The 21372-nt window shown below is 44.9% G+C and overlaps 1 protein-coding gene across 1 annotated transcript in view; it reads left to right on the forward strand.

The window, feature by feature from the left end:
• The first annotated feature begins 773 nt into the window (after positions 1 to 773).
• trip11 (thyroid hormone receptor interactor 11) overlaps positions 774 to 21372 on the forward strand; it is a 61230-nt gene continuing 40631 nt past the window's right edge. Inside the window, exons 1-10 of the mRNA XM_084144517.1 lie at positions 774 to 1420; positions 10624 to 10679; positions 11677 to 11787; positions 12419 to 12730; positions 12900 to 12968; positions 14253 to 14421; positions 18038 to 18370; positions 18647 to 18684; positions 18777 to 18890; positions 21154 to 21357. Coding sequence (XP_084000643.1) covers positions 1282 to 1420; positions 10624 to 10679; positions 11677 to 11787; positions 12419 to 12730; positions 12900 to 12968; positions 14253 to 14421; positions 18038 to 18370; positions 18647 to 18684; positions 18777 to 18890; positions 21154 to 21357 — 1545 coding nt within the window. The 5' untranslated portion in view covers positions 774 to 1281. The remainder of the gene's footprint in view (positions 1421 to 10623; positions 10680 to 11676; positions 11788 to 12418; positions 12731 to 12899; positions 12969 to 14252; positions 14422 to 18037; positions 18371 to 18646; positions 18685 to 18776; positions 18891 to 21153; positions 21358 to 21372) is intronic.

Raw genomic sequence — 21372 nt, forward strand, 5'->3', positions numbered from 1 at the left:
TCTATGCTACCGCACGGCAAGCGGTACCGGAGCTCCAAGTCTAGGTCCAAAAGTCTCCTTAACAGCTTCTACCAAAAGCCATGTGGGAGACTCCCCAAACATATGGAAGAAGGTACTCTGGTCAGATGAAACTAAAATTGAGCTTTTGGGCCATCAAGGAAAACGCTGTCTGGCACAAACGTTGTAGAATAATAGTGAAGACATCAAAACTATGAAATAACACATATGGAATCATGTAGTAACCAAAAAAGTGTTCAACAAATCAAAGTATATTTTATATTTGAGATTCTTAAAATAGCCAGCCTTTGCCTTGATGACAGCTTTGCACACTCTTGGCATTCTCTCAACCAGCTTCATGAGGTAGTCACCTGGAATGCATTTCAATTAACAGCTTCTACCGCCAAGCCATAAGACTGCTGAACAGTTAATCAAATGGCTACCCGGACTATTTGCATTAACCCCCCTGCTGCTGTTACTCGCTGTTTATTATCTATACATAGTTTGATTTGATTATATTTGAACATTTGATTTGATTTGATCATTGCCTTACAAAAAGGTCATATGAACTTGCAAAAAAATATCATAGGAACATATTGTGGGCGTTTACTTTTGACTGGAATCTATGTATGAAATCTACATTATGGAGAAAAGCGCATTATAATTTCCATGACAGCATTTAATAACAGTGTGGAAAGCATTGCTGTCTTGAATGCGCTCCTAGTGTTGTGTCCCTCCAACATCCCATGATTCCGTGTTGCGGCTGGGCTGTCCACGTCAAGCTCTCTCTGGTGACAGCACAGCACCAAGCTGAGATGGCAGACTTAGTGCGTTGTCTGAACCGGTAAATACATACACGATAAAGACGACTGATATAACAGACCAGATAATCTTTCTCGTTAATGTTATGCGGATCATCCAGTATCGAGCTTGTTTAGGTTCGTAAATCCACCGGACTAGTCTGACTGCAGTGAGTGACATGTCCTGCTAGCAAGCCGAGGTTAGCATACTAGCTATCCAGCCAACTACAGTAGCTAGCTTGCCAACCAGTTTCACTCTACCAAATTGACAACTTCACAAAGGTGACAAAAGCTAGTTTAAAAAAAAAAAAGTACAAGAATTCACAAAGAACGTTTCTATGAGTTTTGACAAGAGAGCTGAATTGTATGAGGGTAGGGTCAAAGTCGATCGCCACCTTACCAGCTAGCTAGCCTAACTTCAGCTAGCCAGTGTTCGGCCTGTTTGTTATTGTTTAGCTAACTAGCTAGCTAGTTATTCTCGAAGATGTCATCGTGGCTGGGTGGATTGGGCTCCGGCCTGGGCCAGTCTCTCGGCCAGGTCGGAGGAAGCCTCTCCTCATTCACCGGACAAATATCCACCTTCACCAAAGATATGCTTCTGGAAGGAGTTGAAGAAGTCGGAGGTGAGTGAAATCGTATGGCAGAAGCTACCTACGGTAGGTACCCCCAGTAACAGCCAGCAGGGCACTCAAGTCAGCAGGAAAGTAATAGCTAGAAGCGGTTTCAGTTCTCTACATCAGTGGTTCTCAAACCTCTCCTCGGGGACCCCCAGCTGTTCCATGTGTTTAATCTATTCCAGAGTTAGCAGACCTGATTCAACTCGTCAACTAATCCTCAAGCCCTTGACTTGGTGAATCAGCCGAACTAGTTCAGGGCTACTACACAATTGTGAAACCTCTGGGAGAGGAGAGGTTTGAGAAGCACTGCGCTACATGCCATGTTGCTTGTTGGTTATTCTATAACCGGACTACAGTATGCCTAATCAAGAGAGCTTTCTATTTGAGCTGTGATCAGATTCCAAGATTGCAATATGAGCATACATATCAGCACCAACCAAAACATAAACCATGGAGAAAATGCATCTCGGTAGAGGCCTACATTTTAACATGCGAATAGTATTTGATTTCTTATATATATATATGAGAGAGAGAGAGAGAGAACCACAAATACAAATTCCATCTAGACACCGTTGCCCTAGAGCACACAAAAAACTATACATACCTCGGCCTAAACATCAGCGCCACAGGTAACTTCCACAAAGCTGTGAACGATCTGAGAGACAAGGCAAGAAGGGCCTTCTATGCCATCAAAAGGAACATAACATTCGACATACCAATTAGGATCTGGCTAAAAAGACTTGAATCAGTTATAGAACCCATTGCCCTTTATGGTTGTGAGGTCTGGGGCCCGCTCACCAACCAAGAATTCACAAAATGGGACAAACACCAAATTGAGACTCTGCATGCAGAATTCTGCAAAAATATCCATCACCTACAGAGAGGTGAACTTGGAGAAGAGTCCCGTAAGTAAGCTGGTCCTGGGGCTCTGTTCACAAACACAAACAGACCCCACAGAGCCCCAGGACAACAACAACAACACAATTAGACCCAACCAAATCATGAAAAAACTAAAAGAGAATTACTTGACACATTGGAAAGAATTAACAAAAAAACAGAGCAAACTAGAATGCTATTTGGCCCTAAACAGAGAGTACACAGTGGCAGAATACCTGACCACTGTGACTGACACAAACTTAAGGAAAGCTTTGACTATGTACAGACTCAGTGAGCATAGCCGTGCTATTGAGAAAGGCCGCTGTAGGCAGACCTGGCTCTCAAGAGAAGACAGGCTATGTGATTTTTATTTGGATTTCATGTAATGGACATACACAAAATAGTCCAAATTGGTGAAGTGAAATGAAAAAAATAACTTATTTCAAAAAAATAAATAACAGGAAAGTGGTGCGTGCATATGTATTCACCCCCTTTGCTATGAAGCCCCTAAATAAGATCTGGTGCAACCAATTACCTTCAGAAGTCACATAATTAGTTAAATAAAGTCCACCTGTGTGCAATCTAAGTGCCACACGATCTGAGTGTATATACACATGTTCTGAAAGGCCCCAGAGTCTGCAACACCACTAAGCAAGGGGCACCACCAAGCAAGCGGCACCATGAAGACCAAGGATCTCTCCAAACAGGTCAGGGACAAAGTTGTGGAGAAGTACAGATCATGGTTGGGTTGTAAAAGAATATCAGTAACTTTGAACATCCCACGGAGCACCATTAAATCCATTATTAACATTTTTAAAGAATATAGCACCACAACAAACTTGCCAAGAGAGGGCTGCCCACTAAAACTCATAGACCAGGCAAGGAGGGCATTAATCAGAGGCAACAAAGAGACCAAAGATAACCCTGAAGGAGCTGCAAAGCTCCACAGCGGAGATTGGAGTATCTGTCCATAGGACCACTTTAAGCCATACACTCCACAGAGCTGGGCTTTACGGAAGAGTGGCCAGAAAAAAGCCATTGCTTACAGAAAAAAATAAGCAAATACGTTTGGTGTTCGCCAAAAGCCATGTGGGAGACTCCCCAAACATATGGAAGAAGGTACTCTGGTCAGATGAAACTAAAATTGAGCTTTTGGGCCATCAAGGAAAACGCTATGTCTGGCACAAACGTTGTAGAATAATAGGGAAGACATCAAAACTATGAAATAACACACATGGAATCATGTAGTAACCAAAAAAGTGTTAAACAAATCAAAGTATATTTTATATTTGAGATTCTTCAAATAGCCAGCCTTTGCCTTGATGACAGCTTTGCACACTCTTGGCAAAGGACTGTGAATCAGTCCTTTGGCAAAGGACTGTGAATCAGTCCTTCATGGTCGAATTGCTGCAAAGAAACCACTACTAAAGGACAGCCGTTTTTTCAAGAGATTTCTGTCTCCATACTTTAGTGTGTGGGCGCTTTCATTAGTCCACTTATGTTGTCAAGAAAGAGTGCTGCTGCCATAAGTAAACAAGGTTTGAGTGATAAACTTGTGACAGACAGACAGACAGGAACCACAGAGAACTTTGATCACTACATTCCAACAGACACATACTGTACGCAAAGCAAGATTAGGCATGACTGATGTCAGTAGCTCAGGGAGGGCTGTTTCAGTTCTGAAATCAATGCACAGCCTACAGTAGATTTTTAAATTAAATAAGTATATTACGTAACTATTGAGAACTTAGGCTAATTGGACTGAGATTAGTTAGAAAGTCTATTTTTGTTTGTGGGATCGTGTAGAGAGTGCTGGTGAAGGCTTGTTTGTTTGCCTTAGAATGTTTTTTTTTTGTTTGCCTTAGAATGTTGTTTTGTCATGTGAATTACTTTTAAGCAGATCTCTTTATATGTGTCACATGTAGTTGACAACCCTGGTAGAGCCTCATAGCTGCCGGATAAATGAAATACCTCATCTCCTTCCAGACAATATCAGATTCCCTCGGAATGACAGTAGCCTATTTGAAAGGCACAGAAATCAATATTATATCAGTGTTTCCGGCCGTAACGGCAGTAAATGAAGATAGTTGCTAAGCGAAGATGCATATCTGGTGAGTAATTAACACATTTTGACATTATATCGCTTGCAGAGCTGTCTAATGGGAGTTTAATCTAGGTTCAGGACTGTTGATGCCACCATGGACTGTAAGCTAGGTTCAGGACTGTTGATGCCACCATGGACTGTAAGCTAGGTTCAGGACTGTTACTGCCACCATGGACTGTAAGTTAGGTTCAGGACTGTTACTGCCACCATGGACTGTAAGCTAGGTTCAGGACTGTTACTGCCACCATGGACTGTAAGCTAGGTTCAGGACTGTTACTGCCACCATGGACTGTAAGCTAGGTTCAGGACTGTTACTGCCACCATGGACTGTAAGCTAGGTTCAGGACTGTTACTGCCACCATGGACTGTAAGCTAGGTTCAGGACTGTTACTGCCACCATGGTCAGAATGCAAATGAGGAGATGGAGCAGGATCCAGGTTTAGGGGGAGTTATTACACACACAGTTGAACACTGGAACGAACAGAGCACATGGGGGAGGGTTTTTGATGGAGGTTAGGATGAGGTTAGGAGTTGTGGCTTGTAAGGCCTGTAGGAAGCCAGGAAGGATGAGGTTAGGATGAGGTTAGGATGAGGTGGTCTACAAGGGAGATACAAAAGGGAAACATTAGGAACACGTCGCATAAAGGTGCAGACTTGACGAACTAGTGCCATGTAACTATGGGGATAATATGGGTTTAATATACTGTAACTACACACGTAGGAGACTGCCAGGAGAAACAACTTTCTGCCAGAGTATTTAGCATCATTACCAACTGAGGGCATGGATATATATATATATAACGTAGAGCAACAACTAGAAATTATTTAGGACTTACAGTGGGGGAAAAAAGTATTTAGTCAGCCACCAATTGTGCAAGTTCTCCCACTTAAAAAGATGAGAGAGGCCTGTAATTTTCATCATAGGTACACGTCAACTATGACAGACAAATTGAGGAAAAAAAATCCAGAAAATCACATTGTAGGATATTTAATGAATTTATTTGCAAATTATGGTGGAAAATAAGTATTTGGTCAATAACAAAAGTTTCTCAATACTTTGTTATATACCCTTTGTTGGCAATGACACAGGTCAAATGTTTTCTGTAAGTCTTCACAAGGTTTTCACACACTGTTGCTGGTATTTTGGCCCATTCCTCCATGCAGATCTCCTCTAGAGTAGTGATGTTTTGGGGCTGTCGCTGGGCAACACGGACTTTCAACTCCCTCCAAAGATTTTCTATGGGATTGAGATCTGGAGACTGGCTAGGCCACTCCAGGACCTTGAAATGCTTCTTACGAAGCCAATCCTTCGTTGCCCGGGCGGTGTGTTTGGGATCATTGTCATGCTGAAAGACCCAGCCACGTTTCATCTTCAATGCTCTTGCTGATGGAAGGAGGTTTTCACTCAAAATCTCACGATACATGGCCCCATTAATTATTTCCTTTACACGGATCAGTCGTCCTGGTCCCTTTGCAGAAAAACAGCCCCAAAGCATGATGTTTCCACCCCCATGCTTCACAGTAGGTATGGTGTTCTTTGGATGCAACTCAGCATTCTTTGTCCTCCAAACATGACGAGTTGAGTTTTTACCAAAAAGTTCTATTTTGGTTTCATCTGACCATATGACATTCTCCCAATCCTCTTCTGGATCATCCAAATGCACTCTAGCAAACTTCAGACGGGCCTGGACATGTACTGGCTGAAGCAGGGGGACACGTCTGGCACTGCAGGATTTGAGTCCCTGGCGGCGTAGTGTGTTACTGATGGTAGGCTTTGTTACTTTGGTCCCAGCTCTCTGCAGGTCATTCACCAGGTCCCACCATGTGGTTCTGGGATTTTTGCTCACCGTTCTTGTGATCATTTTGACCCCACGGGGTGAGATCTTGCGTGGAGCCCCAGATCGAGGGAGATTATCAGTGGTCTTGTATGTCTTCCATTTCCTAATAATTGCTCCCACAGTTGATTTTTTCAAACCAAGCTGCTTACCTATTACAGATTCAGTCTTCCCAGCCTGGTGCAGGTCTACAATTTTGTTTCTGGTGTCCTTTGACAGCTCTTTGGTCTTGGCCATAGTGGAGTTTGGAGTGTGACTGTTTGAGGTTGTGGACAGGTGTCTTTTATACTGATAACAAGTTCAAACAGGTGCCATTAATACAGGTAACGAGTGGAGGACAGAGGAGCCTCTTGAAGAAGAAGTTACAGGTCTGTGAGAGCCAGAAATCTTGCTTGTTTGTAGGTGACCAAATACTTATTTTCCACCATAATTTGCAAATAAATTCATAAAAAATCCTACAATGTGATTTTCTGGATTTTTTTTCCTCAATTTGTCTGTCATAGTTGACGTGTACCTATGATGAAAATTACAGGCCTCTCTCATCTTTTTAAGTGGGAGAACTTGCACAATTGGTGGCTGACTAAATACTTTTTTCCCCCACTGTACATTCTGCAAACGGGATCATAACAGAGCGCACTTGCATCATCCTATCACGCGCAGTCGGAGGAGGAAGGATAGGGCCGCCCCATCACAAAGCATGAACTGAAATGGTCCCGGTTTCCCTAAAAGCATTTTTAAGACTAAGTTAATCGTTAGAACCTACAGACCCCCCCCCCCGGTTCGATTCCAGGCTGTATTCGAAACCGGCCGTGATTGGGAGTCCCACAGGGCGGCGCGCAATTGGCCCAGCGTCGTCCGGGATTGGCCCGGGGGGGTAGGCCGTCATTGTAAATAACAATTTGTTATTAACTGACTTGCCTAGTTAAATAAAGGTTAAAAATGTAAAATGTTGCACTTGAAAAAGCTTGAAATCCAACGCCTGCCTCAGACCACGCGTAGAAGCTAAGAGCGTTGTTAGATGCTTTTTTGCCCTCCGCATCACTTTATACACAGATCTCCCCTAAACATTGAATCACATGGTTTATCCCGTCTCTTCGTTACGCTGATAACTTCAGAAAAAAAAGTTGACTACAAATACAAAGTTGCCAATGTCTTTGCAATTGTTACAAACAAGCGACATACAGTGGGGAGAACAAGTATTTGATACACTGCCGATTTTGCAGGTTTTCCTACTTACAAAGCATGTAGAGGTCTGTAATTTTTGTCATAGGTACACTTCAACTGTGAGAGACGGAATCTAAAACAAAAATCCAGAAAATCACATTGTATGATTTTTAAGTAATTCATTTGCATTTTATTGCATGACATAAGTATTTGATCACCTACCAACCAGTAAGAATTCCGGCTCTCACAGACCTGTTCGTTTTTCTTTAAGAAGCCCTCCTGTTCTCCACTCAATACCTGTATTAACTGCACCTGTTTGAACTCGTTACCTGTATAAAAGACACCTGTCCACACACTCAATCAAACAGACTCCAACCTCTCCACAATGGCCAAGACCAGAGAGCTGTGTAAGGACATCAGGGATAAAATTGTAGACCTGCACAAGGCTGGGATGGGCTACAGGACAATAGGCAAGCAGCTTGGTGAGAAGGCAACAACTGTTGGCGCAATTATTAGAAAATGGAAGAAGTTCAAGATGACGGTCAATCACCCTCGGTCTGGGGCTCCATGCAAGATCTCACCTCGTGGGGCATCAATGATCATGAGGAAGGTGAGGGATCAGCCCAGAACTACACGGCAGGACTTGGCCAAAGTCCTGAAGAGAGCTGGGACCACAGTCTCAAAGAAAACCATTAGTAACACACTACCTATGATAAAAAATTACGGACCTCTACATGCTTTGTAAGTAGGAAATCCTGCAAAATCGGCAGTGTATCAAATACCTGTTCTCCCCACTGTATGAAATGATGCTTCATACAGTGGGGAGAAAACCGAGATGACTGCGTTAAAATATCAACAGTAGGCTATAGGCCTATTTTAAATCATATTGAAATACATTTCATGTTCAATCAATGGAGTTCTATTTTGCTACTTGTAGGCTACTGTCTGTAATTTGTCTCAATATATTTCATGATGTGTAGCCTAACGTGTGCGTAATGATGTGCCAAATCAGGGATTTTTATGAATTTTATTTGGGCGTAAGGCATTAGAATAAGCCGCCTCAATATTTGCATCGGTAGGTGGTAATATCTCTCTAGGAGCTGATCCGTCCTCAGTATTGGTAAATAATTATAACGTTAAGGAACGATTTGAATGGAGAAAGCTGCTCCGAGAGCAGCGCTCCCTTTCTTTCGAGCCTATCAGTATCGACACTTGCTCCAACTACGCACTTAGCAACCGTTCTCTCTGCGTGCGTGGTGTTTGGTAATAAAGCGTGTTACATCTTCGGCCGTTGTAGGAAAGATGCATCGTTAAAAACACTCGTTAAGTTCCATCGCTATCGGGAAACCGGGCCTTGGTAAGTAGGGAAGGAGCATGCAGCTTATATGGGGATTAAAAGGGGTGAAGAAGGGAGGGGAGTGGGAACAGGGGAGTGGGAACAGGGGAGGGGGAACAGGGGAGTGGGAACAGGGGAGTGGGAACAGGGGAGTGGGAACAGGGGAGTGGGAACAGGGGAGTGGGAACAGGGGAGTGGGAACAGGGGAGTGGGGAGTGGGAACAGGGGAGTGGGAACAGGGGAGTGGGAACAGGGGAGTGGGAACAGGGGAGTGGGAACAGGGGAGTGGGAACAGGGGAGTGGGAACAGGGGAGTGATAACAGGGGAGTGGGAACAGGGGAGTGATAACAGGGGAGTGATAACAGGGGAGTGATAACAGGGGAGTGGGAACAGGGGAGTGGGAACAGGGGAGTGATAACAGGGGAGTGGGAACAGGGGAGTGGGAACAGGGGAGTGGGAACAGGGGAGTGTGTTGCCTAGGGTATTTGGAAGAAATTGGAGTCCTGTAAGGGGTGCCATGACCCTAAACAACACTCCAAAATGATTAGCTAATTAACCTATAGACTGATAAGCATGACTGTGAAATGTATTTACATCGGCTGATATATTTGCAATGGGATTGTTTTTTTTCTCCCGGACAATTTTGCCAGCAACTATTTTATTTATCAGCTTTTCATTTTTTTTTATAGGCCAAAAGCCGGCAATTGCCGGCTAACAGCAACCCTGTATTATAGGACAGTAGGTACAATTACCGGCTAACGGCAACCCTGTATTATAGGACAGTAGGTATAATTACCGGCTAACGGCAACCCTGTATTATAGGACAGTAGGTACAATTACCGGCTAACGGCAACCCTGTATTATACGACAGTAGGTACAATTACCGGCTAACGGCAACCCTGTATTATAGGACAGTAGATACAATTACCGGCTAACAGCAACCCTGTATTATAGGACAGTAGGTACAATTACCGGCTAACGGCAACCCTGTATTATAGGACAGTAGGTACAATTACCGGCTAACGGCAACCCTGTATTATACGACAGTAGGTACAATTACCGGCTAACGGCAACCCTGTATTATACGACAGTAGATACAATTACCGGCTAACAGCAACCCTGTATTATAGGACAGTAGGTACAATTACCGGCTAACGGCAACCCTGTATTATAGGACAGTAGGTACAATTACCGGCTAACAGCAACCCTGTATTATACGACAGTAGGTACAATTACCGGCTAACGGCAACCCTGTATTATACGACAGTAGGTACAATTACCGGCTAACTTCAACCCTGTATTATACGACAGTAGGTACAATTACCGGCTAACGGCAACCCTGTATTATACGACAGTAGATACAATTACCGGGTAACGGCAACCCTGTATTATACGACAGTAGATACAATTACCGGCTAACGGCAACCCTGTATTATACGACAGTAGATACAATTACCGGCTAACGGCAACCCTGTATTATAGGACAGTAGGTACAATTACCGGCTAACGGCAACCCTGTATTATACGACAGTATGTACAATTACCGGCTAACGGCAACCCTGTATTATAGGACAGTAGATACAATTACCGGCTAACGGCAACCCTGTATTATAGGACCGTAGATACAATTACCGGCTAACGGCAACCCTGTATTATACGACAGTAGATACAATTACCGGCTAACGGCAACCCTGTATTATACGACAGTAGATACAATTACCGGCTAACGGCAACCCTGTATTATAGGACAGGGCACACCCTGTAGAAATAAAGAGTGTTGAAGTAAAACTAGATTGGTTTATTTTTTACATGTGGCACATGGGTATATGGAGGGTGCATGGCTGTGAATGGTATTCTACTTGTTATTACACAGTATTTCATACTTTTCTTTCAGATGCTTCCACTGAGCTGCTGGCGTCCAGTTCTAAACTGGAGCAAGTGGAGGCTGAGGTACGAGGGTTCTCACCATCATAGGGCCGGTTTCCCGGACTCAGACTAAGCCTAGTCATGGACTAAACGGCTATTTTAATTCAGATTCTCCTTTGAGTTCTGCTTTTATGTCCAGGACTAGATTGAATCTGTGTCTGTGAAACCAGTCCTAAAAGTATAGATTTCTAACAGATTCCCTGTGTGTTCATTGTTCATCTGATTCTGATAATTGTGTTTGTCCTCACTCCTGTTTCTCTCCGTGTTGCAGTACAAGCATTTCAATCTCTGCTTTCTCCGTGTTGCAGTACAAGCCTTTAAATCTCTGCTTTCTCCGTGTTGCAGTACAAGCCTTTAAATCTGTGCTTTCTCTGTGTTGCAGTACAAGCATTTAAATATGTGCTTTCTCTGTGTTGCAGTACAAGCCTTTAAATCTCTGCTTTCTCTGTGTTGCAGTACAAGCCTTTAAATCTCTGCTTTCTCTGTGTTGCAGTACAAGCCTTTAAATCTGTGCTTTCTCTGTGTTGCAGTACAAGCATTTAAATCTGTGCTTTCTCTGTGTTGCAGTACAAGCCTTTAAATCTCTGCTTTCTCCGTGTTGCAGTACAAGCCTTTAAATCTCTGCTTTCTCCTTGTTGCAGTACAAGCCTTTAAATCTCTGCTTTCTCTGTGTTGCAGTACAAGCCTTTACATCTCTGCTTTCTCTGTGTTGCAGTATGAGTGTTTTAAGCTGTGTTCTCTCTGTGTTGCAGTATGAGTGTTTTAAGGGTAAAACAAATATATTTTTTGCAAACGTCAAGGAGTAGGGCATTCAGAGTCTGATGGTAATTTGTGATGTCAACGGCCTCCCCCCTTGCTTGAAGAACAAAAGAGGAACCCCCCCCCCCCCCCCCCCCCCATGTCATGTTACACCTGGACCACCTATTGAGATGTGCCCGTTTGTTAAGTAAATCAGGTTATTAAATGATGTGAAAAGGAGACTGGAGGGAGGACTTTAACGCTACCTTTCCTCTTGTTTCAGCACGAGCGTTTAAAGAGGATCCATGCAGAGCTGGAGGAGAAGCTGGAGGCCTCAGAGATCCAGATTAAACGTCAGTCTGCTGAGTACAGGACCCTGATGCAACAGAAAGATGTACGGGGCTGATACATGGAACTATATGATACACTATGAAATTGAAACGTCATCATCTTGAAATAAGGATAGATAGGGCGGCAGGTAGCTTAGGGGTTAAGAGCTCAGTGGCAGTAACCGAAAGGTCGCTGGTTCTAATCCCCGAGCCGACTAGGTGAAAAATCTGCCGGTGTGCCCTTGAGCAAGGCACTTAACCCTAATTGCTCCTGTAAGTCGCTCTGGATAAGAGCGTCTGCCAAATGACTTAAAATGTAAATGTAAAATAGCCACGGTCTTCTGAGGGAGCATTCCACAGTGTGCTGGTATCCATTTGTCTTTTTTAAAAATATATATATATATATATTTTTTTTTTAGTCATTTAGCAGACGCTCTTATCCAGAGCGACTTACATGAGCAATTAGGGTTAAGTGCCTTGCTCAAGGGCACATCGACAGATTTTTCACCTAGTCGGCTCGGGGATTAGAACCAGCGACCTTTCGGTTACTGGCACAACGCTCTTAACCACTAAGCCACCTGCTGCCCCGTCTTTCAGGACATTACTTCTTGTGTCATGCACCCTGCAAGATACTGGATGTGTCTACGCTACTTCTTAACTGTGTCATCGTGTCATGTCATGATGTTACCTGTCCAGGTGGAGATCAGCCACCTGAAAGCCCTTCAGAGTGGACTACAGGAAGAGGTCCGGAAGCTGCAGCACTCTGCTCAATCGGTTACCTCCGACCCAGCTGTACTTCCGGTCACCACCACCGCCTCCACCACCACCACTACCTCTTCCTCTTACATGTCCCGCCCCCCGGGGGCCGCCCTCCACCAGGGTTTCCATGGCAGCAGCGACGAGATGGACTTCAGTGACGTCATCTGGTCTCAGCAGGAGATTAACCGTCTGTCTGCAGAGTTGATGAGGCTGGAGGCTGAGGTCTCCCACTGGAGAAGCGTGTCTCAGGTAGGTTTCGTTGCAACACCGTTCATTACATAGAATATAACACATTTGATCTATTACTGTTTTACTGTAAGGATTTCTAAAGGTTCATGTCAAATTCCAACGAAAAGCCTTGCAATACATACACGTAAAACCCATATTAAAGTTTAATTCTGATATTTATATGTTTCAGGCATCCATACCCCCAGGAGCAGGAAACGGTGACCAGGGAGAGGTCCTGAAGCTTCAGAGGATCATCAAGGTGTGCTTTCTCTTTGGGAGTCTAGGACCGGGTTACTGTCAAGCAGGGCTCTTCAACCCTGTTCCTGGAGAGCTACCCTCCTGTACGTTTTCACGCCAACCCCAGGTGTCACTAACCTGATTCATTTATCAACCAGCTAATTATTAGAATCAGTGGTGCTAGATTAGGGTTGGAGTTAAAACCTACAGGAGGGTAGCTCTCCAGGAACAGGGTTGGAGTTAAAACCTACAGGAGGGTAGCTCTCCAGGAACAGGGTTGGAGTTAAAACCTACAGGAGGGTAGCTCTCCAGGAACAGGGTTGGAGTTAAAACCTACAGGAGGGTAGGTCTCCAGGAACAGGGTTGGAGTTAAAACCTACAGGAGGGTAGCTCTCCAGGAACAGGGTTGGAGTTAAAACCTACAGGAGGGTAGCTCTCCAGGAACAGGGTTGGAGTTAAAACCTACAGGAGGGTAGCTCTCCAGGAACAGGGTTGGAGTTAAAACCTACAGGAGGGTAGCTCTCCAGGAACAGGGTTGGAGTTAAAACCTACAGGAGGGTAGCTCTCCAGGAACAGGGTTGGAGTTAAAACCTACAGGAGGTTAGCTCTCCAGGAACAGGGTTGGAGTTAAAACCTACAGGAGGGTAGCTCTCCAGGAACAGGGTTGGAGTTAAAACCTACAGGAGGGTAGGTCTCCAGGAACAGGGTTGGAGTTAAAACCTACAGGAGGGTAGCTCTCCAGGAACAGGGTTGGAGTTAAAACCTACAGGAGGGTAGCTCTCCAGGAACAGGGTTGGAGTTAAAACCTACAGGAGGGTAGGTCTCCAGGAACAGGGTTGGAGTTAAAACCTACAGGAGGTTAGCTCTCCAGGAACAGGGTTGGAGTTAAAACCTACAGGAGGGTAGCTCTCCAGGAACAGGGTTGGAGTTAAAACCTACAGGAGGGTAGCTCTCCAGGAACAGGGTTGGAGTTAAAACCTACAGGAGGGTAGCTCTCCAGGAACAGGGTTGGAGTTAAAACCTACAGGAGGGTAGCTCTCCAGGAACAGGGTTGGAGTTAAAACCTACAGGAGGTTAGCTCTCCAGGAACAGGGTTGGAGTTAAAACCTACAGGAGGGTAGCTCTCCAGGAACAGGGTTGGAGTTAAAACCTACAGGAGGGTAGCTCTCCAGGAACAGGGTTGGAGAGCCTTGCTATAGAACCTTTTTGTTTATGTAAAAAGGGTTTTGTGAATAACATTTAAATGATTGTTAAAAACCCTGCTTGGACTAAGAGAATGTCTGTGGAACATTCTATTTGATTGTAGGAGCTGCGTGAGGAGATGGGCCGTGAGGTAGATGAACACCAGCATGAGTTAGCAGCGCTGCAGGACGCACAGAGACAGAAGATGGCCGACATCACCCGGCGCCACCGGGACGAGCTGGCAGAGTACGAGGAGAGGATAGAGGAGCTGGAGGAACAGAAACATACTGGGGGTGAGGAGCTGGAGGATCAGAAACAGGCTGGGGGGAGGAGGAGAGGAGCTGGAGGATCAGAAACAGACTGGGGGGAGGAGGAGAGGAGCTGGAGGAACAGAAACAGACTGGGGGGAGGAGGAGAGGAGCTGGAGGATCAGAAACAGACTGGGGGGAGGAGGAGAGGAGCTGGAGGATCAGAAACAGACTGGGGGGAGGAGGAGATGAGCTGGAGGATCAGAAACAGACTGGGGGGGGAGGAGAGGAGCTGGAGGATCAGAAACAGACTGGGGGGAGGAGGAGAGGAGCTGGAGGATCAGAAACAGACTGGGGGGGGAGGAGAGGAGCTGGAGGATCAGAAACAGACTGGGGGGAGGAGGAGAGGAGCTGGAGGATCAGAAACAGACTGGGGGGAGGAGGAGAGGAGCTGGAGGATCAGAAACAGACTGGGGGGGGAGGAGGAGAGGAGCTGGAGGATCAGAAACAGACTGGGGGGGAGGAGAGGAGCTGGAGGATCAGAAACAGACTGGGGGGAGGAGGAGAGGAGCTGGAGGAACAGAAACAGACTGGGGGGAGGAGGAGAGGAGCTGGAGGATCAGAAACAGACTGGGGGGGAGGAGGAGAGGAGCTGGAGGAACAGAAACAGACTGGGGGGAGGAGGAGAGGAGCTGGAGGATCAGAAACAGACTGGGGGTAGGAGGAGGAGAGGAGCTGGAGGAACAGAAACAGACTGGGGGGAGGAGGAGAGGAGCTGGAGGAACAGAAACAGACTGGGGGTAGGAGGAGAGGAGCTGGAGGAACAGAAACAGACTGGGGGGGGAGGAAGCATGGGCTTTAGCTTACTCTGTCTTCGCATTTTCAAAAACATGTAAGGAAGTATAGTGAAGTATATTTCTGTTAGTTTAAGGCCCAATGCAGCTGTTTTTATATCAGTATCAAATCATTTCCGGGTAACAATTAAGTACCTTACTGCAGTGGGGAGAGGTAAACTGAAAACTATCTGTTATTGGCAGAGAGGTTTGGAACTATTTACTGCATGGCAGTGTTGTGTTCAAGACCACCTAAACCGAGTCCGAGTCAAGACCAGAACAATGCGAGTCCAATTCAAGACCATGAATGTAATTTTGTCAGGTCGTCACCATAATAAGAGTATTTCTGGGTTAGTGATTCTCCGGTACTTTTGTATACTTTTTAGCCAGTAGTTCTGAAAGTAGCGCCAACGAGCCAAAAGTGGTCCTGGAAAATTGTGTTCTACGTCACACACAGAATGTGTAGATATTTTTTTTTATTTAACCAGGAAGGGCTCATTGAGATTTAAAATCTCTTTTTCAAGAGCGTCCTGGCCAAGATAGGCAGCACCAAGTCATTACAAAAAATTACAGACAGACAACATAAAAAACTACAAGTAATCTAGTAAAAAAACATTCATGAATTCACAAGAGTATAACAATATCAAAAACAGCAAATTAAAAACATTGACAGGTCAGGGAATCAGCCTCAAAATCCTTCATCAGAGATTTAAAAACACCAATCGGGACAAGTTCTTCCAGTTTAAAATTATTTTGTAAGGTGTTCCAAGACGATGGCGCAGAGTACATAAAAGACCTTTTACCAAATATGAGCACCACTTCATCGCTCTCTCTTGCTCTACTGAGTGTGCTTCTTGCTAGCTGTCAATCATATGGCGAGGGGCTGAAACTTGAATTGCTAGGGGGGCTGGCCCACGTGGGGGGGGGGGTAAATGTAGGGTAAATGTTGCCGCGCAGGTTCCAGAAAACAGTCGCTTTCAAACTAGGGAGTTCGTAGCTAATTGAGGTACAGTAATTCTGCTCATAGATTCTGCATGTATGAAAAACACATAGTGACACATCCAGCCCAAAGCGGGAGGTTTAAAAAAGACTTACTAGTCAATAAAGTACCGGAGCCAGTACCGGAGACAGTACCGGAGCCAGTACCGGAGACAGTACCGGAGACAGTACCGGAGACAGTACCGGAGACAGTACCGGAGACAGTAGGAATGAATGCCTTAAGGTCCAATGCAGTAAAAATCTTTAATATTTCAGAAGAACATATGGATTCTTCAGCCTTTTTAAAATGGTAAAACAATGCAATGTTGAAGGCAAATAGTCACTCTACAAACGATCACTAAATAATAGATAAAAATGACTAGATATGTTACAATCCCCGGTCTCCCCTTCGCGAGCCAGTGACTCAAACATGTACTTTTGAGTCATTTAGCAGACACTCTTATCGAGAACGACTTAGTTATTAGTGCAGTCATCTTAAGACGACATCCCCCAGTCTCCCCTACTAAAAGAGCAAGAATATGCCAACAAGGGGCCTCCCGAGTGGCGCAGCGGTCTAAGGCACTGCAGAGCTTGAGGCGTCACTACAGACCCGGGTTCGATCCCAGGCTGTGCCATGAGGCGGCGCACAATTGGCCCAGCGTCGTCCGGGTTAGGGGAGGGTTTGGCCGGCCTGGATGTCCTTGTCCCATCGTGCGCTCTAGCGACTCCTTGTGGCGTGCCGGGGCGCCTGCACGCTGACACGGTCGCCAGCCCTACGGCGTTTCCTCCGACACATTGGTGCGGCTTCCCGGTTAAGCGAGCACTGTGTCAAGAAGCAGTGCAGCTTGGCAGGATCGTGTTTCGGAGGACGCATGGCTCTCGACCTTCGCCTCTCCCGAGTCCGTACGGGAGTTGCAGCGATGGGACAAGACTGTAACTACCAATTTGGACATCACGAAATCGGGGAGAAAAAGGGGTAAAAAATGTATTAAAAATAAAATAAACCGAATATTCCAACGAGCGTGACAAAGTTTGAGGTTACAAGTGTGGAGAGTTGGCCTGGCAAAAGGTTTTATAAAACCAAACAATGTTTTACTCCACTGGTCTCGGCTGGTTACGAGACCTTATTGTCCGAGTCAAGACCCAGTAAAAATGTGTCCAACACTGAGAAAAGACAGAGACACTCAATATGTGGTCTGGAGACCGAACTCGAGTACTACAGCACTGCCGTATGGGATGTCACCATGGAAAGCCAAAACTCCTGCCCATGCAAACCTGCTGATTTAAAAGGGTCTGTGCAGATTGTATTTTCAACCAGCAATTATCAGGAAATAAAACTGATTTTAAATGTTTTCAAACTTTTACAATGTTAGTCTCATCAGCTGTTGTACAACACATATAGTGCGTTCAGAAAGTATTCAGACCCCTTGACTTTTTCCACATTTAGTTACTTTACAGCCTTGTTCTAAAATAGATTAAATTGTTGTAGAAACATCTCAAGGATGATCAATGGAAACAGGATGCACCTGAGCTCAATTTCGAGTCGCATAGCAAAGGGTCTGAATACTTACGTAAATAAGGTATTTCTGTTTTTTATTTGTAACACATTTGCCAAATAATTCTAAAAACCTGTTTTCACTTTGTCATTATGGAGTATTGTGTGTAGATTGATGAGGGAAAAACATTAATTTAATCCATTTTAGAATAAAGCTGTAACGTAACACAATGTGGAAAAAGGGAAGGGGTCTGCATACTTTCCCGAATGCACTGTAACTGCCTGATTTCTCCACCCTGACCTAAGACTCACAGATTTCCCTTACATGTTTACCCTCTGTATCCGGACCCTCCAGGTACTAGTCCAGCCACAGCCAACGCTCCTCAGGACTCCTCCGTGCCCTCTGACCTCCAGAGCACCATCCAGACCTTAAAGGAAGCAGCAGAGGAGCAGGAGGAGCGGCTGAAGGAGCTGACAGCCGGTCTGGAGGAGGCAGGGAGGAGACAGGCCACGCTGCAGCAGGAGAAAGAGGAGGCGCGGGCCGAGAACGCTGAGCTGTTGCAGAACTACACTCGGCTGCAGACGTCTGTCACGGAGCTCCAGACGCGTGTCCAGGAGCAGGAGGGGAAAGCCCGGAATAAGACCCAGCTAGACCAGGAGATGCAGGGGCTGAGGAAAGCTCTCGCAGGTACAGTCTCAGTATTGATTTTTTTTTTATTGAACCTTTACGTTAACAGGGAAGACATATTGTGAGACCTAGGTCTCTTTTCCAAATGCGTCCTGTATAATACAATATAAAATACACATTATACACAAAGTATAGTGAGGGGAAAACTGAAATTCACATTTTCCATTCAGTTACTGACTGAATTGAAATGGAATTGATTCCATCCCTTTAGTGGGTTTTAGTTATTTGTCAAAAGCTCAGGTTAACTCAAACTTTTTTTGGGGTCATCTTTTCAAGGTGCAGAGGAGGAGATCTCGAGGCTGAAGAGTCTTCAGGTGTGCATCCTGATCACGTACTGTATTTACAATGGTGTTGAAATATGTTGTTTCTTCATTGATTTTATGGTTGTGTTGATTGTTTGAAACAGAGTGAACCAAAGATGGAGGTGGAACACGCAGACGTTCTAGAACTCAACACCGTCACCGGGACGTTGAGGAAGGAGGAAGAATTGGTGAAACAAAAACTTAAAGTTCTATATGAGGTGATTTCAGCTTGCTTAATGGGTCCTAACGTTCCCATTGTTTTGCACGCCACAATGTTAATTCTTAAATAAACTCCCTTACATGACTTACAGAAAATGTGTGGGCAGAACTGAAAAAGCGTGTGCGAGCAAGGAGGCCTACAAGCCTGACTCGGTTACACCAGCTCTGTCAGGAGGAATGGGCCAAAATTCACCCAACTTATTGTGGGAAGCTTGTGGAAGGCTACCCAAAACATTTGACCCAAGTTAAACATTTTAAAGGCAATGCTACCAAATACTAATTGAGTGTATGTAAACTTCTGACCCACTGGGAATGTGATGACAGAAATAAAAGCTGAAATAAATCATTCTCTCTACTATTATTCTGACATTTCACATTCTTAAAATAAAGTGGTAATCCTATCTGACCTACAGTGAGGGAAAAAAGTATTTGATCCCCTGCTGATTTTGTAAGTTTGCCCACTGACAAAGAAATGATCAGTCTATAATTTAAATGGTAGGTATATTTGAACAGTGAGAGACAGAATAACAACAAAATAATCCAGAAAAGCCATGTCAAAAATGTAATAAATTGATTTGCATTTTAATGAGGGAAATAAGTATTTGACCCCCTCTCAATCAGAAAGATTTCTGGCTCCCAGGTGTCTTTTATACAGGTAACGAGCTGAGATTAGGAGCACACTCTTAAAGGGAGTGCTCCTTATCTCAGTTTGTTACCTGTATAAAAGACACCTGTACACAGAAGCAATCAATCAATCAGATTCCAAACTCTCCATCATGGCCAAGACCAAAGAGCTCTCCAAGGATGTCAGGGACAAGATTGTAGACCTACACAGGGCTGGAATGAGCTACAAGACCATCGCCAAACAGCTTGGTGAGAAGGTGACAACAGTTGGTGCGATTATTCGCAAATGGAAGAAACACAAAAGAACTGTCAATCTCCCTCGGCCTGGGGCTCCATGCAAGATCTCACCTCGTGGAGTTGCAATGATCATGAGAATGGTGAGGAATCAGCCCAGAACTACACGGGAGGATCTTGTCAATGATCTCAAGGCAGCTGGGACCATAGTCACCAAGAAAACAATTGGTAACACACTACGCCGTGAAGGACTGAAATCCTGCAGCGCCCGCAAGGTCCCCTTGCTCAAGAAAGCACATATACAGGCCCTTCTGAAGTTTGCCAATGAACATCTGAATGATTCAGAGGAGAACTGGGTGAAAGTGTTGTGGTCAGATGAGACCAAAATCGAGCTCTTTGGCATCAACTCAACTCGCCGTGTTTGGAGGAGGAGGAATGCTGCCTATGACCCCAAGAACACCATCCCCACCGTCAAACATGGAGGTGGAAACATTATGCTTTGGGGGTGTTTTTCTGCTAAGGGGACAGGACAACTTCACTGCATCAAAGGGACGATGGACGGGGCAATGTACCGTCAAATCTTGGGTGAGAACCTCCTTCCCTCAGCCAGGGCATTGAAAATGGGTTGTGGATGGGTATTCCAGCATGACAATGATCCAAAACACACGGCCAAGGCAACAAAGGAGTGGCTCAAGAAGAAGCACATTAAGGTCCTGGAGTGGCCTAGCCAGTCTCCAGACCTTAATCCCATAGAAAATCTGTGGAGGGAGCTGAAGGTTCGAGTTGCCAAACGTCAGCCTTGAAACCTTAATGACTTGGAGAAGATCTGCAAAGAGGAGTGGAACAAAATCCCTCCTGAGATCTGTGCAAACCTGGTGGCCAACTACAAGAAACGTCTGACCTCTGTGATTGCCAAGAAGGGTTTTGCCACCAAGTACTAAGTCATGTTTTGCAGAGGGGTCAAATACTTATTTCCCTCATTTAAAATGCAAATCAATTTATAACATTTTTGACATGCGTTTTTCTGGATTTTGTTGTTATTCTGTCTCTCAAAATTATAAAATTAAAATTATAGACTGATCATGTCTTTGTCAGTGGGCAAACGTACAAAATCAGCAGGGGATCAAATACTTTTTTCCCCCTCACTGTAAAACAGGGAATTTTTACTAGGATTAAATGTCAGGAATTGTGAAAAACTGAGTTTAAATGTCTTTGTCGAAGGTGTATGTACACTTCCGACTTCAACTGTGCATATAACTAGAAACAAAGTGACATAGTAGACCGTTGTCTCAGAGAGGGTAAGAGATGGCCCTGAGAAGGATTTTCTACAATGGTGTTTGATTCAGTTGGATTATTTCATTATTGTGCACATTTTGTTATGCATTTCTTTTTTTAACTCCTCAGCTGACTCTACAGGAGAGACTTGCCAGTGCCGAGGGGAGAGTGGAGTCGGACAGCCTTGACGGAGGGGAGTCCTCGGAGCAGCTATCGGGGCTGAGGGCGGAGCTAGAGAAGAGCGAGCAGTCCTTGAGAGAGACCCAGGAGGAACGAGATACCCTCCTCAACGAGCTGGAAGAACTGGACAGACAGAACCAGGAGGCTACGCAGGTCGGGTTTGAACTC

This window comes from Coregonus lavaretus (assembly GCF_964263955.1).
Source record: "Coregonus lavaretus genome assembly, chromosome: 27".
Lineage (NCBI taxonomy): Eukaryota > Metazoa > Chordata > Actinopteri > Salmoniformes > Salmonidae > Coregonus > Coregonus lavaretus.